The sequence below is a fragment of the Hoplias malabaricus genome, chromosome 2, assembly GCF_029633855.1.
Source record: "Hoplias malabaricus isolate fHopMal1 chromosome 2, fHopMal1.hap1, whole genome shotgun sequence".
Lineage (NCBI taxonomy): Eukaryota > Metazoa > Chordata > Actinopteri > Characiformes > Erythrinidae > Hoplias > Hoplias malabaricus.
In genome coordinates this window covers 9244438-9265944 of record NC_089801.1, presented here as the reverse complement: position 1 = coordinate 9265944, position 21507 = coordinate 9244438, and the positions used below count along the sequence as shown (strand labels likewise).

At 39.1% G+C, this 21507-nt stretch overlaps 3 protein-coding genes across 4 annotated transcripts; 1 reads left to right on the top strand and 2 right to left on the bottom strand.

Annotated features, from left to right (window-relative positions):
- Window positions 1-137: 137 nt before the first annotated feature.
- Window positions 138-10592, bottom strand: LOC136687027 (stonin-1). 2 transcript variants are annotated; one of them, XM_066661210.1, is made up of 4 exons: window positions 10473-10592; window positions 3847-5781; window positions 1339-1541; window positions 138-1019 (listed from the first exon to the last, which is right to left on the bottom strand). In XM_066661210.1, exons 2-4 carry the CDS (start codon window positions 5696-5698, stop codon window positions 954-956), a joined length of 2121 nt encoding a protein of 706 aa, XP_066517307.1. In that variant the 5' UTR covers window positions 5699-5781; window positions 10473-10592; the 3' UTR covers window positions 138-953. The 2 variants fall into 2 exon arrangements, with proteins under 2 accessions (XP_066517307.1, XP_066517308.1); XM_066661211.1 differs by lacking the exon at window positions 10473-10592 and adding an exon at window positions 9918-10057.
- Window positions 10593-12300: 1708 nt separating this feature from the next.
- On the bottom strand, window positions 12301-14574 carry rps27a (ribosomal protein S27a). The gene is made up of 6 exons (XM_066661125.1): window positions 14530-14574; window positions 14356-14420; window positions 13789-13843; window positions 13595-13680; window positions 12651-12782; window positions 12301-12486 (listed from the first exon to the last, which is right to left on the bottom strand). Exons 2-6 carry the CDS (start codon window positions 14401-14403, stop codon window positions 12337-12339), a joined length of 471 nt encoding a protein of 156 aa, XP_066517222.1. The 5' UTR covers window positions 14404-14420; window positions 14530-14574; the 3' UTR covers window positions 12301-12336.
- A 146-nt stretch (window positions 14575-14720) lies between these two features.
- LOC136686978 (clathrin heavy chain linker domain-containing protein 1-like) lies at window positions 14721-20523 on the top strand. Its single transcript, XM_066661124.1, has 11 exons — window positions 14721-15036; window positions 15990-16177; window positions 16468-16607; window positions 16875-17076; window positions 17348-17460; window positions 17548-17647; window positions 18430-18536; window positions 18634-18808; window positions 19046-19248; window positions 19568-19747; window positions 20015-20523. Exons 1-11 carry the CDS (start codon window positions 14881-14883, stop codon window positions 20209-20211), a joined length of 1761 nt encoding a protein of 586 aa, XP_066517221.1. The 5' UTR covers window positions 14721-14880; the 3' UTR covers window positions 20212-20523.
- The last annotated feature ends 984 nt before the right edge of the window (window positions 20524-21507 follow it).

Sequence of the window (21507 nt, the reverse complement as noted above, 5' to 3'; positions counted from 1 at the left end):
ATCAGGTCTGTCTTTCACCGTAATACCCCAAAATAGACTCCCGTCAAGCTAAAAAATCGGTTTATCCTCTGAAGAAGGACTTTCTCAAGAACAAAACAAGTTTATTTTACAGTAATTATCTGTAATTTATTGCTCACAATGCATAAACAAATAGCAACTGAATACATTAAATAATATTACACGTTAATGCAAGGATTTTTATATGCAATTTTTGTGGATGAGAATTTTACCCTAAATATTTATGAGATTTACTTACAAGTATGCTTTAATACATGAACAATCTTAATATACATCTAAAGTGCAACGATGCTGCAGCTACAGGGTAAGACTTTGACAGGCATTGCGTTGGAAGAATGTAATACATTGTATGAACTGTAGGTACTGTGTAAAAATAATAATAATAATAATAACAACAACTCCACTGAAAATTATAAAATCATATTAATAGTTTTTTTTACAGGTTAACTTGTACTATATATATATATATATATATATATATATATATATATATATATATATAAACACCCACACACGATGTGTCATGCGAAAAATACAGTCAACGACAGGATTGAGCATTTTTTGCGTGGAAACTGCAGTTTTCATACAATACTGTATTGAACAAAACAAAAGTGACCTTTACAGTGGAATTATTACAAGTGACATGTATCATGTATCTCATTCATTGCACTCCCCTCTTGCTGTGGAGGTGATACAAATGAGTTTTATGGATTTTGTTTTCTTGGAAATAACGAAATATGTAACTTTAATGAAAATATATTAGATTTTAGAGGTTTAATCGATGACCAGAGGGGGATTTTATATTTGTGGTTATCAAACAAACACATGATTTCATGCCTTATATGGAACAGCCATACATGAGAAAGTTAACATGAATGAAAAATGCCAGAGTAAACCATTAAATGCACATTTTTTAAAGGTGTTATGAAGTTTATTCACTGTGTTGCACAACTTGATGGTTTCTGTGATTCAGCTTCAATCAGCTTCTTTTCAATTTCCACCTGTGAGAAGGAGAGAGAGATAAGTACAGCATTTTTTTACTGTTGCATTCAGCTCAAGAGTTATGGGCATCCTTGGTGATGATGGATAAATATGTAACATGAAAACCTTTGTTGATAATTAGTCCAATCTCAGAACAAAATTAAAGACTTGATTTTTTGTCTTCCTTGACTATATAACCACAAATATTTTAATACGTTTTTATGAACCTGGAAATAATTATGAAGCTGAGTTTATGTCACAGAAAAGCATACTGTGTCACAGCTGTGATTCTGTAGTTTTTGGAATGCTGGTCCGGTCATTGGGTTGTCTCCGGTTTACCTGGCAGTGGTAGTAAGCTCTGCTGCTGATGTGTTTTTGAGGCTGAATATCACTTTCTGTACCCAAAGATTTCACTTGCGTCCGCGATGCAACTGTGTCAGGAACATCACATTCCAATGTGATAAATGGGAACCAGTCATTTGGGATCTCCTGATCTGATGCCAGCTCCAGCTTACAAGAGAAGGAATGTGGATGGTCCACTGCTGTATATGAGAAAGAAAAAAATATATTCATATTCAAGTTGTTTTTATGCTAAAATTCCTTATATGGATTGTAAACAGTGTATCATTTTGGCAGTATGTTATAAAACACAGTATCATTATCATCATGATCATCAAAGTATAATAACTCCTACAATCTCATTGTACCAGTGCAGCACTGTGATTTTTTTGAACAGATGTTCTTTGTTGCTGTGAAATAACATTGATTCATCCAATACCACAATGTTTATAGCTAGCTGTATTTACCCACAGAGCACAGCATAATGTCCCTGACCCAACAGATATTAGGTGTTCCAGCTGTAAAACTGCATGCAGTATGGATCACATCCAGTTTCTAAATGAGTTAAAGCAAGGTATAATAGTCCTTTCTTGGTACAAGGCATGGTCTGAAAACCCCTAACTAACAGTGGCAGTCGGCAAAGCCTGTGTATAACACATTCAACGTATTACATCTCTTCTTTTGAAGAGCAAGGCTGTTTCAGACCAGGGATTTGGTAGTTTAAAATACTGCAAATGCTATCAATGCTGTCAAACAGTATACTGCTGTCTCATCAAGCCATTTTCTCATTAAATGAATGTTTTACTTTGAGCAGTGTACATTTTTAGAGAACCATTATATCTCAGTAGTTCGTTTATATTGTAAATCATATTTGTATTAAATTTTAAGTTGCATGACTGCATTAAAAAAGCTGTACCTATTTAAAGTGTGCAACTTTAAACAAGTAGAAATTAGCAGATATTTTAAATCATGCCAATTGTAGCAGGGTCATATTTACTGTCAACAATTCACAAATTCACTGTTTGCTAAAACTATTGTGAACTGTTACTTTAGGAGACAATTCTTTATATTCAAAACTTATAATCAATATATAAGAACTTGCTAAAACTTTAAAGGTGTGTTTAGTGATATTAAGAAGTGAGGTTGCAGACTGCAACAAAATGAAAACCCCGCTCTGACTCCTAACCTTCAAAGCTACCACCATTTCAGTGCTGAAAGGTGAAAGGCAGTCTCTAGACCAGGGGTCGGCAACCCGCGGCTCTTTGATCTCTCTGATGCAGCTCAGCTTTTGAAAATAATTAATGAGTATTTCATTTAAATGTATTTTATTTTGGTTCGTTCATTTTCAAAATGTAATTCAATGAAGATTATGGCGATCTTGTAACATCTAAAATATTTTAATATTTAATATTTAAAATATTTTTGTCGCTCTTAATACACGTCACAACTTCCAATATGCGGCACCCGCCAGTGTGCGGTTTCTTGAACTTTTTGACCGCTGACGGCGCCAGTAAAATAATGACGGCACGCAGAGAGAGAACAGTATTTTTGTTTGCTGCCAGTGGATAATTTAAGTTTGGCGTTTTTTTCCAAATTACTACAAGGACTCAAACAGACATTGAGTTATTTACTTAACCGTCAATACGCCTTTTTTTCGGAGTTAAAAATGTTTTTTTTTTTTCATTACTACCGGGACTCAAATAGACATTGAGTATTTTACTAACCGTCATCTTTTTTTCAGAGTTTTGTTTTGTTGCCTGCAGAAATGTTATTTCATTTTCTCTGCAGTTGTTGATTTCATAAATGTAACACAGTATAGTTTTTTTTATAAGTAGCACAAAGGCAAAAAAAAAAACCTGTTATATGCGCAGTGTTATTTCATTTAAAATTTCAAAAGGGTTTTGTGGCTCCCAGTGTTTTCTTTACTGTGTGAAATGGGTCCAAATGGCTCTTTTGAGTGGTAAAGGTTGCCGACCCCTGACCTACAGCAAGTGCTAGAGTTGTCTGTTCTGGGCTACCGTGTGCTAATAGAAGCACAACAACTACAAGTGATAATACACAAATTAAAACAGGGTTTTGTGTGCTATACTCAATTTCTGCTTAAATCTAACACTGCACCTTCACATGACTACCACAACAATAATATATTTAGTTTGCCACTAGCGAAGTAGGGTTCAGCAAATTATGATTTCTTCCCGCTGGCTTGTTTTGAAAGTTGACTCAACATTCTGCAACAACTGAGATTTCAGCATGTCAAGTCAAGTCAAGTCTAGTCAAGCCAAATCATATTTATTTACATAGGGCTTTTTATAACCTGATGGTGTCACATACACAAAGCATGTGTACATGAGTTTTGCTTAATGCTAGTGCCCGAAGAACACTACACAACTGTTCATGGGTAACAAAAAGTGGAAAAATCCATCTGCATTTGATTTGCATGATTTAATCTTAATATTGGAAGCTGACATCCTTCACAAAGTTCAGAGAAAAGACCGAATGTTCTCTTACCCATGTTTTTAGCAGGAAGCTTGTCAATCCTCCAAACAATGGCTCCATACACGTTCTCGTATTTGACTGTGCCGACAGTCACCTGCATCACAGGATGAGAGTCTGTCACATTTATTGAGCCTAAACAGGCATTCCTGTTCATACGGGCCTTTAGAGATTTCTGCCATGGCAGCAACATGGTGCGAGGCGTTTTGACCCAATCACCAGGCAATGGCACTTGTATAAGTACATTTTCACAGACAGGTTGCGTCTCTGAACTTGCACCAGGGAAATGGAATGATGATTGCATATTGAGGAAAGCTTGCAGCTCGACATAGGCGCCCTGCACTGTGACCATAGCCTTCAGAGAGAAAGGAAGGTTGTCACAGCCCAGAGATGCAGTCCTATAGCGCATGAGTTCCACCTTACAAGCGTCAGGAGGCGAAAACTTAATCAGCCTACTGCTTTCAAATTCAGCTTCTCGCACACACTTATGGAAATGGACGTCAGAGATCTCCATCCACACCTCGTCCTCCTCCGAGCCATATCCAGAGTCTCTTCTCAGCAGTGCAAGGTCATTCAATGCGAGAAAACATTCCCCCACACCATTCAAAAAGGCCAAGCAGTGAATCCGTGTCATGGCTGCTTGTTCCAGTGTGGCCCCGTCTTTGTCTAGTTGCATCCAGATGTGGTCCGCGATCTGTAGGGACAGCTCCTGCTCCTCGTAGTGTTTCTGCTGCTTATGAGGACCTGGAAGTCTCATTAGCTCCTCCTCAAGGGACACCAGCAAGTCGTCCATGTCTGCATACTCTGTCGTGCCAAACTTCAGCAGCTGCTCGATTTCTGCTTCATGAGACACATCAGGCTTGGGGTGATAGCGTTTTCGCTCCACATACGACACATGTTCAATCTTCAACGTCGCAATCTTGCGTTGCTCACCGTAGCTTTCCAATTTTGGGCCAGAGAGAGAGCAGTTGGAGTTCAGCTGGAACTCTTTGAACGGCTTCTCCAGACCCTTCTCATAGTACATTTGGAGCAAGGCTCCTGGGAGCAACTGTAAGTAGATGGGACCCCATTGTCGGGATGACATACGGTTCTTTTTCTCAGGAATCCTCAGCATTAAGGGCCATCCGTGTCTTCTCTGGCTGAGGAACAGTCCCTGTGGAACAAAGGAAGAGGCACTTCTTCCTAACTCAGTATCCTTCAATATCCTTACGTCCGAATCTCTCCGCTCTCCGTTTCCTTCCTCTTGGTCTTCTTTTGCCCTTAGCCGCTCTAACTTATGGCATATGTAGGAGTACGAGTTTTGAAGATGGTCCCGGGACGGTTCATATCCGTCCTTGCTTCGGATAAAGAAACGAGGCAAGCTTGAGCTGGGTTCTGAGTCAGAGGAGGAGCTTCCAGATTCTCGCTTGTCCTTGTTTTCTCCCCAAAAAGGGTTAAAGTGACCTGGATCGTCTTGAAATGCCGGGAAGGAACCGGAGGCCTCTGTCCAATTGGAGATGCTTCTCTCAGGAGAAGAAATGCTTGTTGAAGTGCTAGAGAAACTGCTGAAGAAGTCAGGTTGTCCTTGAGAGCTGTAGTTAAAGGGAGATGGACCAGTTGGGGTCTCCCTTACTGGAGTACACATTGGAGTGTTGCTGGGCACCCGCGAGCTCCCATTGAGGCTAAAGTGCATTTGAGGGGATTCCAAAGGGCTGGATAAGCTTCTTGATGTAGTCCCCAAGGGAGGCAGCACCAGTTTCAAGCCATTTGGGCGTGGAATTGACCCTGAGTTTGATGATGGAGATGGAATGTTTTTCTTCGGTGAGGAGAGGGGTGTTCCTTCTTCTTCAAATGTCACCCAGTTAGTTGGATGGTTTGTGGAGCACATTGTTTTGGACTTTTATAAACTCTATCCACATTTGCAGAATTTCCTCCTTGTCTGTGTCAATCAGTCCCACTTTAGGAGGTCATCTATATGAAAATAAAAGCAGAAAAATTCACAACATGTTTCAAAAGACTGTGAAACCTGTTAAACACTAAGAAAGAAACAGACTGTTGCACAGTGTATTTAAAAAAAAAAGGAAAGGTAGAATTCTTTGGACTGCCTGTGAAATACTTGGACCTGCTATATTGCAACCCACTGTTGTTTCAGTGCAAAAATTGCTTTAATCATGTGATTGTAAGCAATACATTTTCCTAATGAAAAGGCAAGGTGATTTCACTCCCTTTATTATGACAAATGCCAAAATAAATCACATCCCCAAAACCAAAAACATTGAAGCATCTGACTGTTACCCTGCGCTTACTCATCCCACTTAAGGAAGGATGTGAAGGATGCATAGGGTACATTGTTTAAAGGTATTACAGAATCACAGATGGTTCTGGGTAAGACTTTCTGCCAAGTGAGCAGCTGGATATAGTCACTGTTAGTCTCCTCTAGCCCATTTCTCACGACTGCAATTTTAATTATTCAATGGCACGGCACAGGCTTTTGGCTTCTTAGCCTTCTTTACTGGTTGCAGTCGTCTCCAAATAAGTCCAAGTGGAAACATCTGGGCTACAAATCTCCACCTTGGGTAAGTCATTGTAACAGCTGTTAAAGGATAGGAGGAAATTTGTCACACTGTGGTCCATCTATATTCTGTGTTTTTACTTCCTCATTTGACTTGGAGATTTAAAAATAACATTCTGAATCATAAGGTCATTGTGCAGTAATAAAGCAGGAACTGGAATGCTGGAAAAATCTATATCTCTCTTTGATTATTTAAATGTAATAAATTCTGTTTTATTACATAATGATTAAATGTTGTAAACGCAACACACATTTTGCATGAATAAAGAGTCGGTTAATGTTTTAGACAGATGTAGAACTTGACTACATTGATTCAAAAACCTGTACAAAGGCATTTATGTTTAGGCCACAACAGAACATCCCCTATCTGGGCTACACCAAAAAAACAGGGGTACATAAAACATTCTGGCATTTACCTTATTAGATATTAGCATTGATAACTGTCCAACATTTAAGACTTATTTATAGCTTCAGTTGTTTTGTATTTTGATTTCAAAATTAGTTGTTATTATTTGTCCAAAATAATAATTAAGAGTAAAGTTATTTGATCAGTTTATCATGAAATATGTGTATTAATAATGTAATGTATGTAATTTTTTTTATTAACTGTCATGTGCTCCAAGGTATTTGTATACTCCAGTTAATTGTATATAATAGCTGTGGTTTGGTTGTTTGGAGTTCTAAATGTGTAGCTTGCTGTGATTAGCATTACCATTTCCAGTTTGTTTTCATGTTTTGGCTGGTGATGCTGTGATTAAAATAACTGGTGTACTGAGAATTAGGAAGTTTAATGTCAGAGGTGGTACGAAACTAAATATTTGGGAACCACTAGTTTACATATTATTCTGTTGAACGTAGATTCATTCATTCATTATCTGTAAGCGCTTATCCAGTTCAGTGGGTCAAGAGCCTACCTGGAATCATTGGGCGCAAGGCGGGAATACACCCTGGAGGGGGCGCCAGTCCTTCACAGGGCAACACACACATTCACACCTACAGACACTTTTGATTCGCCAATCCAAAGTGTTTTTGGACTGTGGGAGGAAACCGGAGCACCCGGAGGAAACCCACGCGGACACAGGGAGAACACACCAACACAGTCACCCGGAGCGGGAATTGAACCCACAACCTCGAGGTCCCTGGAGCTGTGTGACTGCGACACTAACCTGCTGCACCATCGTGCAGCTATTGAACTTTCCATGTTCCATAATAGCATGTGCACTAGAGTAGGTCTGGAATGAAATGAACCTAACTTTATCAAAAATTAAAGGCACCAGGTCCCTTTGCATTTTATTTAAAAGTGCCTGTGATATCACAGGTATTCCTTTGACATACAAGTAAACGTTAAGCGTGCTTCAAAAAAATAATTTAAATAAATAAATAAATAACATAAATATCCATTCAGCCCAAGAACACAAAGACATGATTTTGGTCCATATTCCCCAGCCCTACTCTCAGATCCAGAGATGACCATCATACATCTGCACTGGACTAGGAGGTACAGTGGAAAATAGAGCTCATGCTGGAGTCAGTGGCTCCAAAAATACATTAGCTTGGTGTGAAATATCATAAAACAGAAGCTCTGAATCACTGTTGTTGTTTTTCTTTTTTAAACAAAAAATAAACAAACTATACATACAGCTGACACAGGCAGCAGCAGCCGGCCACTGCAGCACAGAGCCAGAAGCAGTAGCACTTAGCGAGTGGGCAGACAAATGAGAGGTTACAGAAATTTTGGAGGCTACAAGAGACATTCTTTACATTCCTCTGGGACACTGACCATGGACACAGGAAATGCCCGCCTGAAATCCTCTTGCATATTCATATAAAACATTCAATAAGAGTTCACACTCCAAACATTTAGGCTATTAGTCACTGATACACTTCATTCACTGCCTGAGTTAGTTGTGAGGAGATCATGAAACACCTACACACTGTCAGTGAGCGAATATTTCTCATGGCCTTCATGTATCGGTATATTGCTTTGATCCTCACTTTCTCGTTCATTCATTCAAGTTAGAATCGATGGTTTTCTTGGGCATAATTATATGCAATGTCTATGACTCACACGACACCGGTCAGTGTCCTGTGATCAGAAAGTCTTACACATCGTACAACCCAAGTTTATGCAAGTCACACTGGTCCAGACTGTTTTCACATCATTGCAAACATCTCACTGACAAAAGTCATACAAGGTAAAATAGAGCAGACTTGGGTCACCTTAAAACGTAAAGGCAATTTACTGAACAGCTTTATTTATTTATGGGTTAATGGGGGTTTACCAGTGCTCTCAAATTCTCATCACATATCGGCTGTTAGAAATGTTTTATACAAGGCACAATACGTATCACTGGAAAAAAAAAGAGTAACAGAAATTAAGTATCCACTAAACCATAAAAAAATATTGAAAACTGAGTCATTTAAGATCCACTGAATAAGATTTTCCATCAGCACAATCTTGCATTTCAGTCTTACAGCCGAATAGGAACAATTCTAAATTCATCCATCACAATTCAGCAACACAACACTGGACCCATTTCATTACGTTACATGAAGCAGTGAGCAGATTTGTTGATGCTTTTTCAACTTTATAGTTCTTTTGTATGTTCTTGGTCAAATTAAAATATAATTAATTTAAAGTCATAAAGCTATTTCAATACTTTCTTTGCTATGTTTATATTTCATTTAAACGTCCATTGATGAATTACACAAATTAATTTCCCAGACATTTCCAACTAGCCATGACTGTTATTTCATTTATATTTAATTATGAAACAAGCTCACAACATCTAGCACAGAAGTATGCAACATGTAAGTATCACTTAATGTCCCTTTAAACCAAGCCAAAACAAACATTAACCTCTCTTTTCTCAGGCTAGGGTTCATGAACGGAGCCTAGGGCCTCAAAATAAATCTTCAAAATAAGCAGAGGGTGGATCAGAGAGCAGATAATTGCATGGTGCAAAATTAAACATCACTGTGACTTCATTCTCTGAAGTTGCTCATGAATACTGTAACTGTACATTGTGTACGGTAAAGGGCCTTGGATCACATCCTCTGGGATGTGCTCTAAAGTAGATCAGTTATTATGTAGTTTGAGGTAGTGGGGGTGGGGGGGTGGGGGGGTAAATCAATACCTGTACTAAACAAGGGCACAGAGAATCCAGTCATCACATGCACTAAAGCAGGGCACCCAATATTGTGACATCCGGGCCAGTATAGGGGAGCTGAATTTGACCCACCAGTGAATTACCCAAACATACCCATTTAGACAATTACAGAATTATATACAGGCTATGTATAGTTTTACATTCCTGAGTCTTTTCGTGCCTTCTCTTCTTTTCAACAACAAACATGTCCTTGTTAACATATATATTACTTATTTAGCATACTCATAAATAATGTTTTAGGTACATCAACAACTTTGAACATGGCTCCAGTTATGCTAGTATAAAGTGTCAAGACTGTTACTCTAGCTGCCACTGCCTTAAATGTCTATAACTTGATGATAAAATAGTTTCACTTTAAGACTTACGACAGTTGATGCTCTAGGAGCGGCTCTCGAAGATCTGGCAACCCAAGCTCAGTTATTCTGCATCAGTTATTATCCCAGACTACTAAAGGAAATGTTTAGCTTTTGTTTTGATTACCCGTCGTAGCCAAAGCTAAACGTAATGTTAAAAACCACAACGTTTTATTTAACGTTTCCCTAGAAACTAGCTACATTTTTCCTACATTGTTTACTTTGTCGCTGTGTTAAAACCGCTGTTCTGACACCGCTGTTTGGGAAATGCTGAATAGCTTTAGTGCTAACTCATTCTTTCACAAATTCTCACTCGTAACACACGCTAAAATCCATTTTAAAACTTGTATTTTAACTTAAACCGCACTTTTCATCCACGGGGGTGTTATAAAAGCAGAATACGTTTGTATCGAAAAGTAATCGATGCAGAAAAGGGCTGTCCCACGGAGTTAGAGAAGTTTTAAAACCGCTAACGTTCCCAAAACTAAATTGTGTCTGCGACTGTGGTAACGATTATTTAAACAGACTATCGCCCGCGGCGCAGTAGAGACTAATAGTAATACTTACAAAGCTCCTCAACTCCGATACGAGTCCAAAACCGAGTCATGATTTGGGATGAGACTGACCGGATTGTTTCAAAATGGCAGAGATATGTGGAGCAGCTTTTTTCTCTCCCTCCCTCCTTCCCCCTCTCCCTCCTCCTTCTCCTCATCCTCCTTCACAACAACAACCAGTTTCCAGAAAAACTATGAACACGAACAATGGTCCCTCGACGCTCCCTTATTATTCAACGAAGAGTTTTTAAGTGGAATCAAAAGAAACAGGGGCCCCATGTCTTGAACCAAGTTCCCTAATAAAGATAAAGATGGTATTTGGCAGAAAATTCTACAAAAGTGTACAGTTCCTAAAGAGATGTAGAACTTAAGTTCATGTTCACGCATTGTTCCTATTATTATAATGTCAATACAACCACCTTGTTTTAAACTCATTGTTTTTTATGATGTCACAAAAGGTATATTTACATTCACCAATCAGCCTTAACATTAAAACGTATTGCCAATTTTATCAGTTCCATGTAAATCCACAGTATAGTTTCATAGTTACAAGCAGTAGCCCATCTGTTATTCTGCATAATTTGGTGACACCTTCTCACCCTGCTCAATGGTCAGGACTCCCACAGAGCATGAATGATTTGGAAGGTGGATCATTCTCAGAACTGCACTGACATTGATGTGATGTTACATTGTTGCTCCTGCATGAGTTGATCACAGTAGTGCTGCTGGATTTTCTAAACACCTCAGTACCACTGCAGGACCTAGCCCACCAACCAAATTACACAGCGAACAGTGCTTTGAAAGCACTAAAAGGTCTAAAACAGGTCAACACATATTACAGCAACAGATGAGCTACTGTCTGACACCTACTGGGTGTTCTAAAAGGTACTGACAGGGTGGAAAATAAATGGGCAGTTTAAAAACACACGCAGCAATGTGTGATTTACCCATAACACAAACACATCATTGTCACTGTAGCTTCAGAATGAGCCATTACCAAATTATTGCCTACCCTGTGGTATCACTGAGCATTAAGGAACAGAAGGAAAGGGATGAAAAAAAGTATGCAGAGCCACAGAGGGACAAGTAAAATTGTAGAACTAGACTGCACCCATGTGGTGAACGGCAATAATAAAATGGACTGTGCACAATGATTCATTCAGCGATATTTTAGCCGAATAAAAAAGTAACACTGGGTTCTTCAATTTTGCTGTCTCAAGTCTGGCAGAATATTCCATTTGACAATGTCCCAATGGACAGAATATTAGAAAACCACTGTATGACAAATTCAACTGTCTTTTAGGTTAAATCAGTGGTTCCCAAAGTGCAGGGCACAGCAAATGAGATGCATGCACAATTTATATTAAATCCACTGTATATGTGGTTTGTCAATATTTGTTTAAATAGAAAAATGTGGTTTTGTATGAATTATAATAAATTCCAGTGGAGTATGGAAGTAAGTGTGTCTCAGTGGGGGGCTCTAAAATATTGTCATCTATAAAACAGGGCACTGCAGAAACAGTTTGGGAAGCACTGGGCTATATATTCCAAACATATATTTACTAATGAAATGTTTATTTAGTAATGTTACACAACATAAACACTTTCTAATACTTGTATAAATTAGTATTAATCTAATGTAGTGGATTCATACCAAGTTCATCAAGTTTTATCTCCGCTGATGTTTATCAGACTGAAAATGAGATGTGTCAGAGGTGGAATTTCAAGTCAGCTGATATTTTTAAACCTTGTTTCCCACTTTTAGGTTAAACTCAGGCCTCCCCCTGTCTCAACTACTGAAGCCACAATGATGAGAAGATTAAATAAAGACCAGAGGTGAAGTTGGGGTGGTGAAAATTTTATTGACTACTGTACATTTACTTGTCCTCTGGCTTGTTGAAGCAGTAGGTCAGACAGCACTTCCCGCAGTAGTGCCTGTCAAAATGGCTGGCCATGAAAACACCAGCACCACACTCATCAGCGGGGCACTCACGACGAAGACGGTGGATCTTGCCGTTTTCATCAACCTAAAAAAAAAGAATGATAATTAAGGCAAGGTTGAACTTTAGACTAAAAATACATAATAATAAAAAATCTAATTTTTAATAACCCTTACAATTCCACTATTACTTTCAAGTTACCAGAAAATCAGATGGACATTTTAAATTACAAATACAGCATTTGTTCTCACCTTGTAATACTTCAGCACAGCAAGCTTGACCTTCTTCCTCTTGTGCTTGTTCTTCTTTGGGGTGGTGTAAGACTTCTTCTTTCTCTTCTTAGCACCACCACGCAGCCTCAGCACCAGGTGAAGCGTGGACTCCTGGATACATTTAGTAAGTATATTAGCTTTAGTTGCAAGCAAGTTGGCCTCAGTTGTACATTACAAGTAATCAGCATTAATTTATATGTCGTATTCAACAAGACAACTGTTCCTTCGAACCCAGCCCTATTAATGAAGTTAATGTGTGCAAGTCAATCAGCAATGCTAAATCTGTCAGTAGTTTGAAGAATTATGTCTGCACATAACTTTAACCAGACTTGTCTCTACCTAGAAATACTACATATCTATTAATAGTAACAAGCGGCATCAGAAACAGGTGAGGACATCAAAAATGATCAGGTTGAATTTCACATAACCCTTATCATTAAACCCTGTTCCAGACTGCACACAGGAAAGAATAATAACAGTTTCGCTATTGTTTGGTACTCAATGAGAGCACCAGACTGTGAGGACAACACTCACAGGTAATAACAGAAACTAATGTCACCTGACGGGGCCAAAGACTTCATAATTCAAATTTAAAGTTGAGCAAATAGTCAATCATCCCTAAAATCATATCTGAACACACCAAAAACTACCAAATGTGGCTGACAGACTAAAAACAATGACAAAATAACGAGATTAAGTTTGTTGTTTCGCATCTACTGTAAATTTTATAAAAAAGAATGTACTATTCCATAGAACATTTCCCACAAAAGCCAAATTAGCTGTTCCATCAACTGGAGTTTATCTGTAGAGTCTGTACAAAATGATGGTAGACTCGACAGAAAGGTGTGGCAGAACTACTTGAAGTTCACACTATTTGCTCAAGTACTTTCAAACTGTTTACAAATATCGGTCGCACTGCTTACCTTCTGGATGTTGTAGTCAGACAGAGTGCGTCCATCCTCAAGCTGCTTCCCAGCAAAGATCAACCTCTGCTGGTCAGGAGGGATACCTGGATAGAAATGATAATTTAAGGTCCACACACAAGAACTGCTTCACATGTACTAAACTCAGTACGTTAACTAAGGCTACTGATATACTGATAGATACTATGCCTTACCTTCTTTGTCCTGGATCTTAGCCTTGACATTTTCAATAGTATCTGAAGGCTCAACCTACAAATATCAAGGAAACACAGTTAAAGTATCATCCAAATCTTCATACATAATTGATATACTAGATATTATTGCAAAACTACATATGACCACACAACTGTATAGTACTAACAGTAAAATACCGATGCATTTTCAGTGTAATATGCATAGTACAGTATAGCGTATGGAATCAGTTATTTTCCCAACGAGGTACCTATAACGTAAATCAACCTCTTAACTTAAAGTCAAGCATGCCTGAATTAAACTACTAATTTAAGCAACACATTTATCAAGCAGGAATTCATAACTCTTTCTACCCATGAAGGCAGGGCTGTTTACACGTGCTACAGTAGTTAGCCGGCTACTAAAGATCAACTCTGTGAAGCTACAACCCTTACAGTTCCTGACAGGCCTATTTAGAAATAGCATTTGCTGAAGCAGCTACGTAAACATCTAAAGTAATTTTGAGGTAATGTGTTACTGAATCAATACAAAAAATGACACGCGCGACTCATTGCGTTTCTTCCGCTCACCTCGAGGGTTATAGTCTTCCCCGTGAGGGTTTTGACGAAAATCTGCATTTTGCCGTCGATTCCACCTGCAAAGAAAGAACACAGAGACTTTCAACTACTATCTCAACCCGAAATGCCGATGTTTATTTGCCGTATTTTGCGTAATTTTTATTTTACAGTAGGAGCCCCACTCACCACAAGCCTCTCGCTAATGGCGGAACATGAGAAGAGGGCTAGAAGAGGGCGCCACGGGGTTTTCTCTCACAGAGCGCAGGGGCAGGGTGACCAGCGCGAAGCCTGATGATAAAACTGAATAAATAAAGAAATGAACTAACTGTAACGCGAGTTATTAGCGTCATAAGGCAAAGAAATAAACATATTTTTAAAATGCATTATATTCTCTTTGTTAATCGAAAGGTTTGTACTTAAAGAACTAAAGAAGAACTACATTACCCATAAACCTTCGTTTCCACAGCAACAGTCCGTTCTAGTTAACAGCCACAACATTCAGCATTTATCCCTAAATAAACCGGCAGAGCCTGAGCTATGGATAAATCTGCACCGTTCTTTATAACCGCAAATGACAAAAAGTTCATGAAATCACTGTATGACTTTATATCAAGCGAGAAGGAGCGCTTATGCTCCCCAACCGCAGCGACTGATGAACAGAGATACTTTATTTACAGCGCTGCTTTTGACAAGGTACTTTACTAAAGTTGTATTATGTAGTTAAGATTTGTTATGTTAAAATTCAAATATCGCATTATTGGATCAAATGAAATAATAAAAAAATTAGAAACCTGCTCAAGCATTGCGTCCTACTGCTGCGAGTCACTCTGTAAAGCCTGAAATAGTAATTCAACTGTCAGAGCTGTCGGGAAGGTTTTTGAACCATTTCAGGTCTCCTTACATTTAAATGACACAGATTTAAAAAGGTGGTCCAGGTGTTCTAACGTTTTATGCTACCCATTGATCAGTCATGCCCAAAATTACCGTGCAGTATTAATGTATATTTAATGAATGTAACATATTAATAATTTATATTTTTTATTAAACTTATATTACCATAATGGGCGGCACGGTGGTTCAGCAGGTAGTGTCGCAGTCACACAGCTCCAGGGACCTGGAGGGTGTGGGTTTAAGTCCTGCTACGGGTGACTGTCTGTGAAGAGTTTGGTGTGTTCTCCCCGTGTCCGCGTGGGTTTCCTCCCACGGTCCAAAAACACACATTGGTAGGTGGATTGGCGACTCAAAAGTGTCCGTAGGTGTAAGTGTGTGAGTGAATGTGTGTGTTGCCCTGTGAAGGACTGGCGCCCCCTCCAGGGTGTGTTCCTGCCTTGTGCCCAATGAATCCAGGTGGGCTCTGGACCCACCGCGACCCTGAACTGGATAAGCGGTTACAGATAATAAATGATATTACCATAATGATTTTTTTCCCTAGTGTTTTGAATGTGCACAGCGAATCAAACCTAAACATTCAAAATTCAGTTTTGCCACAAATCTGCCACAATACCATCACTGAGTTCTGTTCGAGTTCTCTTTGTGGTTCCTATCAGAACCACTGTAGAAAGATCTGAGATGGCAAAACTACTATGTTGCATAACTTCTTAAACTAGAGCCAACTTCTTACATATATATTTGATTTTGTAATTTAGGTAATTGAGCATGCTACATCATACAAGCCGATTCTTGCGGCTATAAAGAAAGAATATGACGATTTTATTGCTGCTGTGAAAACAAATGACCATAGTGCCAAACTTGCTCATGGAAAACAGAAGGCCATGATCGCACAACCCACGTCTTTAATGTACTTTCAGAAGAGAGCTGCCCAACTACAAGAAAGGTAAACACAAGGATAATGTCAACATTAAGGTAACTAGAACAAGTCAAACATGTCTGTGAAATAATGGCTCAGCTCAGTTAAAGTGTGAGTAAAACTGTCAGGTCCAAACATCCAAAATACTGGGTTACAACAGTAGATCAATTTCATGCTTAATTTAGAATGTACCACTATTGCATTTCTCATATTTGCACGCATAAGACAGCATGTACTGGTCATAGTGTCCTAGCTCAATACATTTTTTTGTGAAGTTGCTCATTATGAGAAAACAAAACATTGCCTCCTCTTTTTAGGATTGCCATAATTAAAAGAGATACTGCTGAGGTCCAAGCAGAGCTGATAACAATTCAGCAGTGTGGAGAACATCACAGAGATTCAAATCAGCAGCAGAATTTGGATGAACAAGCACAGAATCCTGTGGGTCAGATACCAGGTACTTCAGTGTTCACCCTGTCCAAAATACAGCGTCTAAATTTTGAGAAATTGCAGGAGTAAAATCAGAAAGAATTCAAAGCCTTTCACTCCACCTGTATGAGTCACGTCACTTAAAATGCATGATTTTATTAGTCCAGACAATGTGTTAGAAGTGGGTGCATTCTGGGGCAAGGGAAATTATCGCCTATAATTTTTTTTACTTTCATAACTACCATGCTGTGAGTTCTTGCCCCAATAAAACAATATCAGCCTTTCCTGCTTTCAGGCCTTACCCTCAATGAGTCTTTGAGTTCAGAAGCCTTGGAAAAGCATCTGAAGTTCTTGGAAGAGAAGCGAACCGAGCTTCTGAAAAAGAAGAAGAGCCAGTTTGTGCCAATGCAGGTGAAAGATGAACTGAATATCAAAATGAACAGCATCATGAAACAAAGAGATGAACTTGCTTTAGACAATGACAGACTGCGGCTACGGTGAGAACATGTCACAACAGATTTAGCAGCACTGTTTTGTTAATTTTCTTAGTGAAACCAAGATAACATATCCATAAATAGAGCCTGTACAATAAAGATTAGAGCACATTTTCTAAATGTTTGCCGAATGTATTACCAGAAAAAGAGGGGGGGGGAACTTGTGCACATGCAGGATTGTAATTTCAGCTCATAAATGGTCACTGTGACATAGATTATATGTGTCATAGGTTATACCCATCTCAGATTTAATTTTTATTGTTCATGTCTCTAGTTGTAAACAGTTGACTTTTCTGAAAAAGGCTATTGACTCTTGGGACAAATCAATGAACCTTCCTCTGGAGGAGTTCCTTAACTCTGAACTGAAAACCATCTCACAAATGAAAGGTGGTCTTAATTTGGCTTTCAGCACTTAAAAGCTTATAGCAAAAGCTCTGCTCTACGGGAAACTAAATGTGTGTCATTTTATTCCAGTCTGTGAAACTGACTACTATGGCATCAACACAGACATCGTTGAAGAGGATGATCCTGGCAAAATCAAACAATCAAAGCTATTGAAGGATTACATTCAAAGGTTTTTGAATCACAAACACATTCATGTTGGTAGAAATCACCTTATAAAACTACTATTATACACAGGAATGTTTTGAATCCCTTAGTACATGACACATTTTTATTGGTTTTCTAAGTGACAATTACTACTCATTCCTGACAGAGAACACACTTTTTTGAACATAACATACTGAAAAAGGCATGTGCAGAAGTTCATTCATTCATTATTTGTAAGCGCTTATCCAGTTCAGGGTCGCGGTCGGTCCAGACCCTACCTGGTATCATTGGGTGCAAGGCGGGAACACACCCTGGAGGGGGCGCCAGTCCTTCACAGGGCAACACACACTCACACCTACGGACACTTTTGAGTCGTCAATCCACCTATCAACGTGTGTTTTTGGACTGTGGGAGGAAACCGGAGCACCCGGAGGATACCCACGCGGACACGGGAAGAACACACCAACTCCTCACAGACAGTCACCCGGAGCGGGAATCAAACCCACAACCTCCAGGCCCCTAGGGCTGTGGGACTGCGACACTACCTGCTGCGCCATGTGCAGAAATTATTGTAGCTTATATTATTCTTTTTTTCATCTTCATTAGCAAAAACATTCAACATTTGCATAGAACTGTAATTTGTTTTATATGTAATAGAATGTAACATATATTTGTATGGTGTCAGTACATATGAAGCATTGAAAAGGTCAAATAATAATGTACAGAGGTAGGTTTTCTAGAATTTCTAGAAAGAATAAAACAGGGCTGTAGTGGTTTTGGGTTGATTGCTTTATTTGTTGTCTGCAGGTTCTCAGATCTATTTGAAGGGGGTGAATTTGAGGCTGCTGCTTATCATGCTGTAAAGTCACCTGGTGGTATCCTGATAAACATGGAGACTGTGGAGCTATTCAGATGTGTGCCCTCTCTATTATATGCAGGGTTTAATAGAATATTATACATTGGTTCGGGTTGGAAAAAGCTGTGCTAATATTCCTACAATTTTTTTCTCAGCTGTCTCCGTGTATAAGGGAGAACTTCCTCCACTGCTGCTCTTCTTCCAGATCTTGATGATTGCATCCACACCTGAGGACCACCTGCCAGGACAAGAGTTGTCTTTGGAGGGTGTCCGATGTGCACTGCAGCATGGCTATATCGAGTTTGTTACTTTCTGGGTCACCCAGCATAGGTAACATACCACACAATCAAGGGAGGATCCTACATTCCTACTACTAGCAAGTGGGCTTCATAAAAACATTGCAAGATTTAGGTTAAATTGCTTTGTGAAGAGCTGTATTGCAATACAAATAAACAGAATAGAATAGTATTTTCTGAGGATAAAAAAATATTTCTGTTTAATGCAGGCCAGGGAATGGTTCTGTTTGGTTTGTTAAAAATATAATCCCTGTGCTATATCCATTTCCAGGCTGATTTACAGTGAAGAATTAGGGGATATAATCTGTAGCCATGGAGATGAGGACCCACGTGTTGCAGACACTTGTCTGGCCCTTGCCCACATTGTTTACACAGCCTGTGGCGTGTTAAAGAAGGCAGCTCTCTGCCTGTGCAGACAAGGGTTGGCCAGCGGTGCTTTAGAATTCATTTATAAAAACAAAGGATTCACAGTAGGTGAGATCAAGCATAATACACCTTCATTGTCTGATTTTGTCATTTTCTTATGTTTGGTTTCCTAGCAAATGGGAGATTTATCTGGAGAACAGACGAATGCAAAAATATACTGGCATTGTGTGGCTGATATAATCGTATGCCATACAAAACTTTAAATATTTATTGAACAGTCATTTTTTAGACACAACAGGACAAGACACTGTTCTTTAGATTTTTGTCATCCTTATTTTGACTTATGAAATCATTCAAGGTGTTCAAATGTTTACATACAACTACAGATGCTTTAATAGCTGAGACTTCCTGTGTCTTGTTTGTGCAGAAGACTGTATGTTTGTGTTGAGAGGGTGCCCCACTCTGGCTCTGATGCAGGATTTGACTGAGCCTTTTGGGGGCAAGCCAGCACTCCTTTCTGTTGGCTTTATCTGCCACTCCCTTCTCAGCACTGACCTGGAGGACCTGGCCTTCCAGCTGCTGCAGAAATTGTATTCTGATGGGCAAGGTTAGCATACACTACCCATTTATTATTAAAATGTTAATAAAATGTTGTGTCCATTGTGTACATTGGCTATTTAGTACAGTTAACTAATTAACCATACACTACAGGTTATTCACCTGTTTACTTATCTAAGTAAAAAGTTTTGACAGTTATTCCGCCTTTCAGACACACAGTATTATCTACCGTCTAACAGACAGAAACATCTGGATTCTATTTTTTATTTTAAAGCCAGAATGGAGCATGTTGAGTGATATAAATGTTGTTATACAGGTGTCCTTGAAAAGACCATCCTGGATGATGTCATGAGCAGTGTGGAGACATGGAGTGAGATTGCGACTCACTGTGAGCGGAAAGCAAGACCTCAGCTGGCACAGAAAATTATCTCCACCCTGCTTTCCCAGCCTGGTGCCGTGTCCCTCCCTGAAGAACAGGAGAGCGCCCTGCTGATGGCGCATGTGTTTATGTAGGAGGTCCGCCACAAGGTGGAGCTGAACAGACAGACACTGTAGAGCACATAAAATCATTGTGTATGGTGAGTGACTCAGGATTTCACAGACTAAAATTCTAATATACTCTTATTGCTCTTTCCCGACCTATGAGCAAACATCAGTTTTCCACATTGCTGCTACTACAAGGGAAGGACAATGAAGGCCAACATTTGATACAAGATTCAGTATTAGCAAACTTGAGACATCACAACAACATCCATGATACCAAGTGAACTAGCTCAGCCGAGAGAAACATGACATTTACCAGTCACTACATAAGCCACAGTAATTAATTAATTATGATTTGATTAATTTGATTCAATGTCAAAATCATATTAGCAAACAATGCTAATTCCTACTGAAAATTACTCAACAACCTGGCAGTTTGATGCAAGTGTGTTATGATTTAGACAAGCAGTCTGCAGAGCAAACAAGTGGGAATTTGTTAGCTAATTTCATAGGTCCAGTCCAATACCGAAGAACGTTTGGATAGCAATCGTGTTTTGGCTGATTGATAACATTTGTGTTAGGGGTATGTTTGAGTAAATTTAACATTTGGTCAAATCTTACTTTTCTTTGACATTCCTTTATGCCTTTATCCTTTATTCCTTTATGTCTTTATTTGACATAAAACACCAATTTACATTCCAGCATACCAGATTCCAGATGCTCAGGAAACGCTGAAAGCGAAGGCACTTATGTGTGGAGTATTTATTAGGTTACTGACGCATCATTTTCCCATTTGTGCCACCATCATTTTTGAGATTAAAGATCTGTCTCACCCTGCCGGCAGGCCACTGTCTGTCTTTGTGTTATGTCACCATGATAGGAGGATACAGCAGTGGGGAGAAAAGACCAGCCTTGTGACAGCCCACACACACACAGTGGGCTCTTTGTTGCCAAGCTGAGCCACTATGGTAACAAGGCACATGAAAGCAAACGGCGCCCCCTCAGTCCACAAACAACACCCACATTCACTAATCTCCCAGCACCCCCAAACACCAGTCCTAACCATCCACGCTAAATGCACAGTGCAATGCCTTCTCCCTGAACCAAAGGGATTTTGTCTGCAGCAGTTTACTGTTTTAATTCTTTATAAAAGCAACTGTCATTTGTTGACCACGCCTACAATGTTGTGTTGAATATGAATGCAACGGGGTAATGTAGGAAAGATAAGGGTTAAAAACAGAGCAGTTTGCCCCTTCACATACCAAATGACTCCATTCCAGATAAAGAGAATAAATCAATTAAAATTAAATAACTGAACATTTTTTA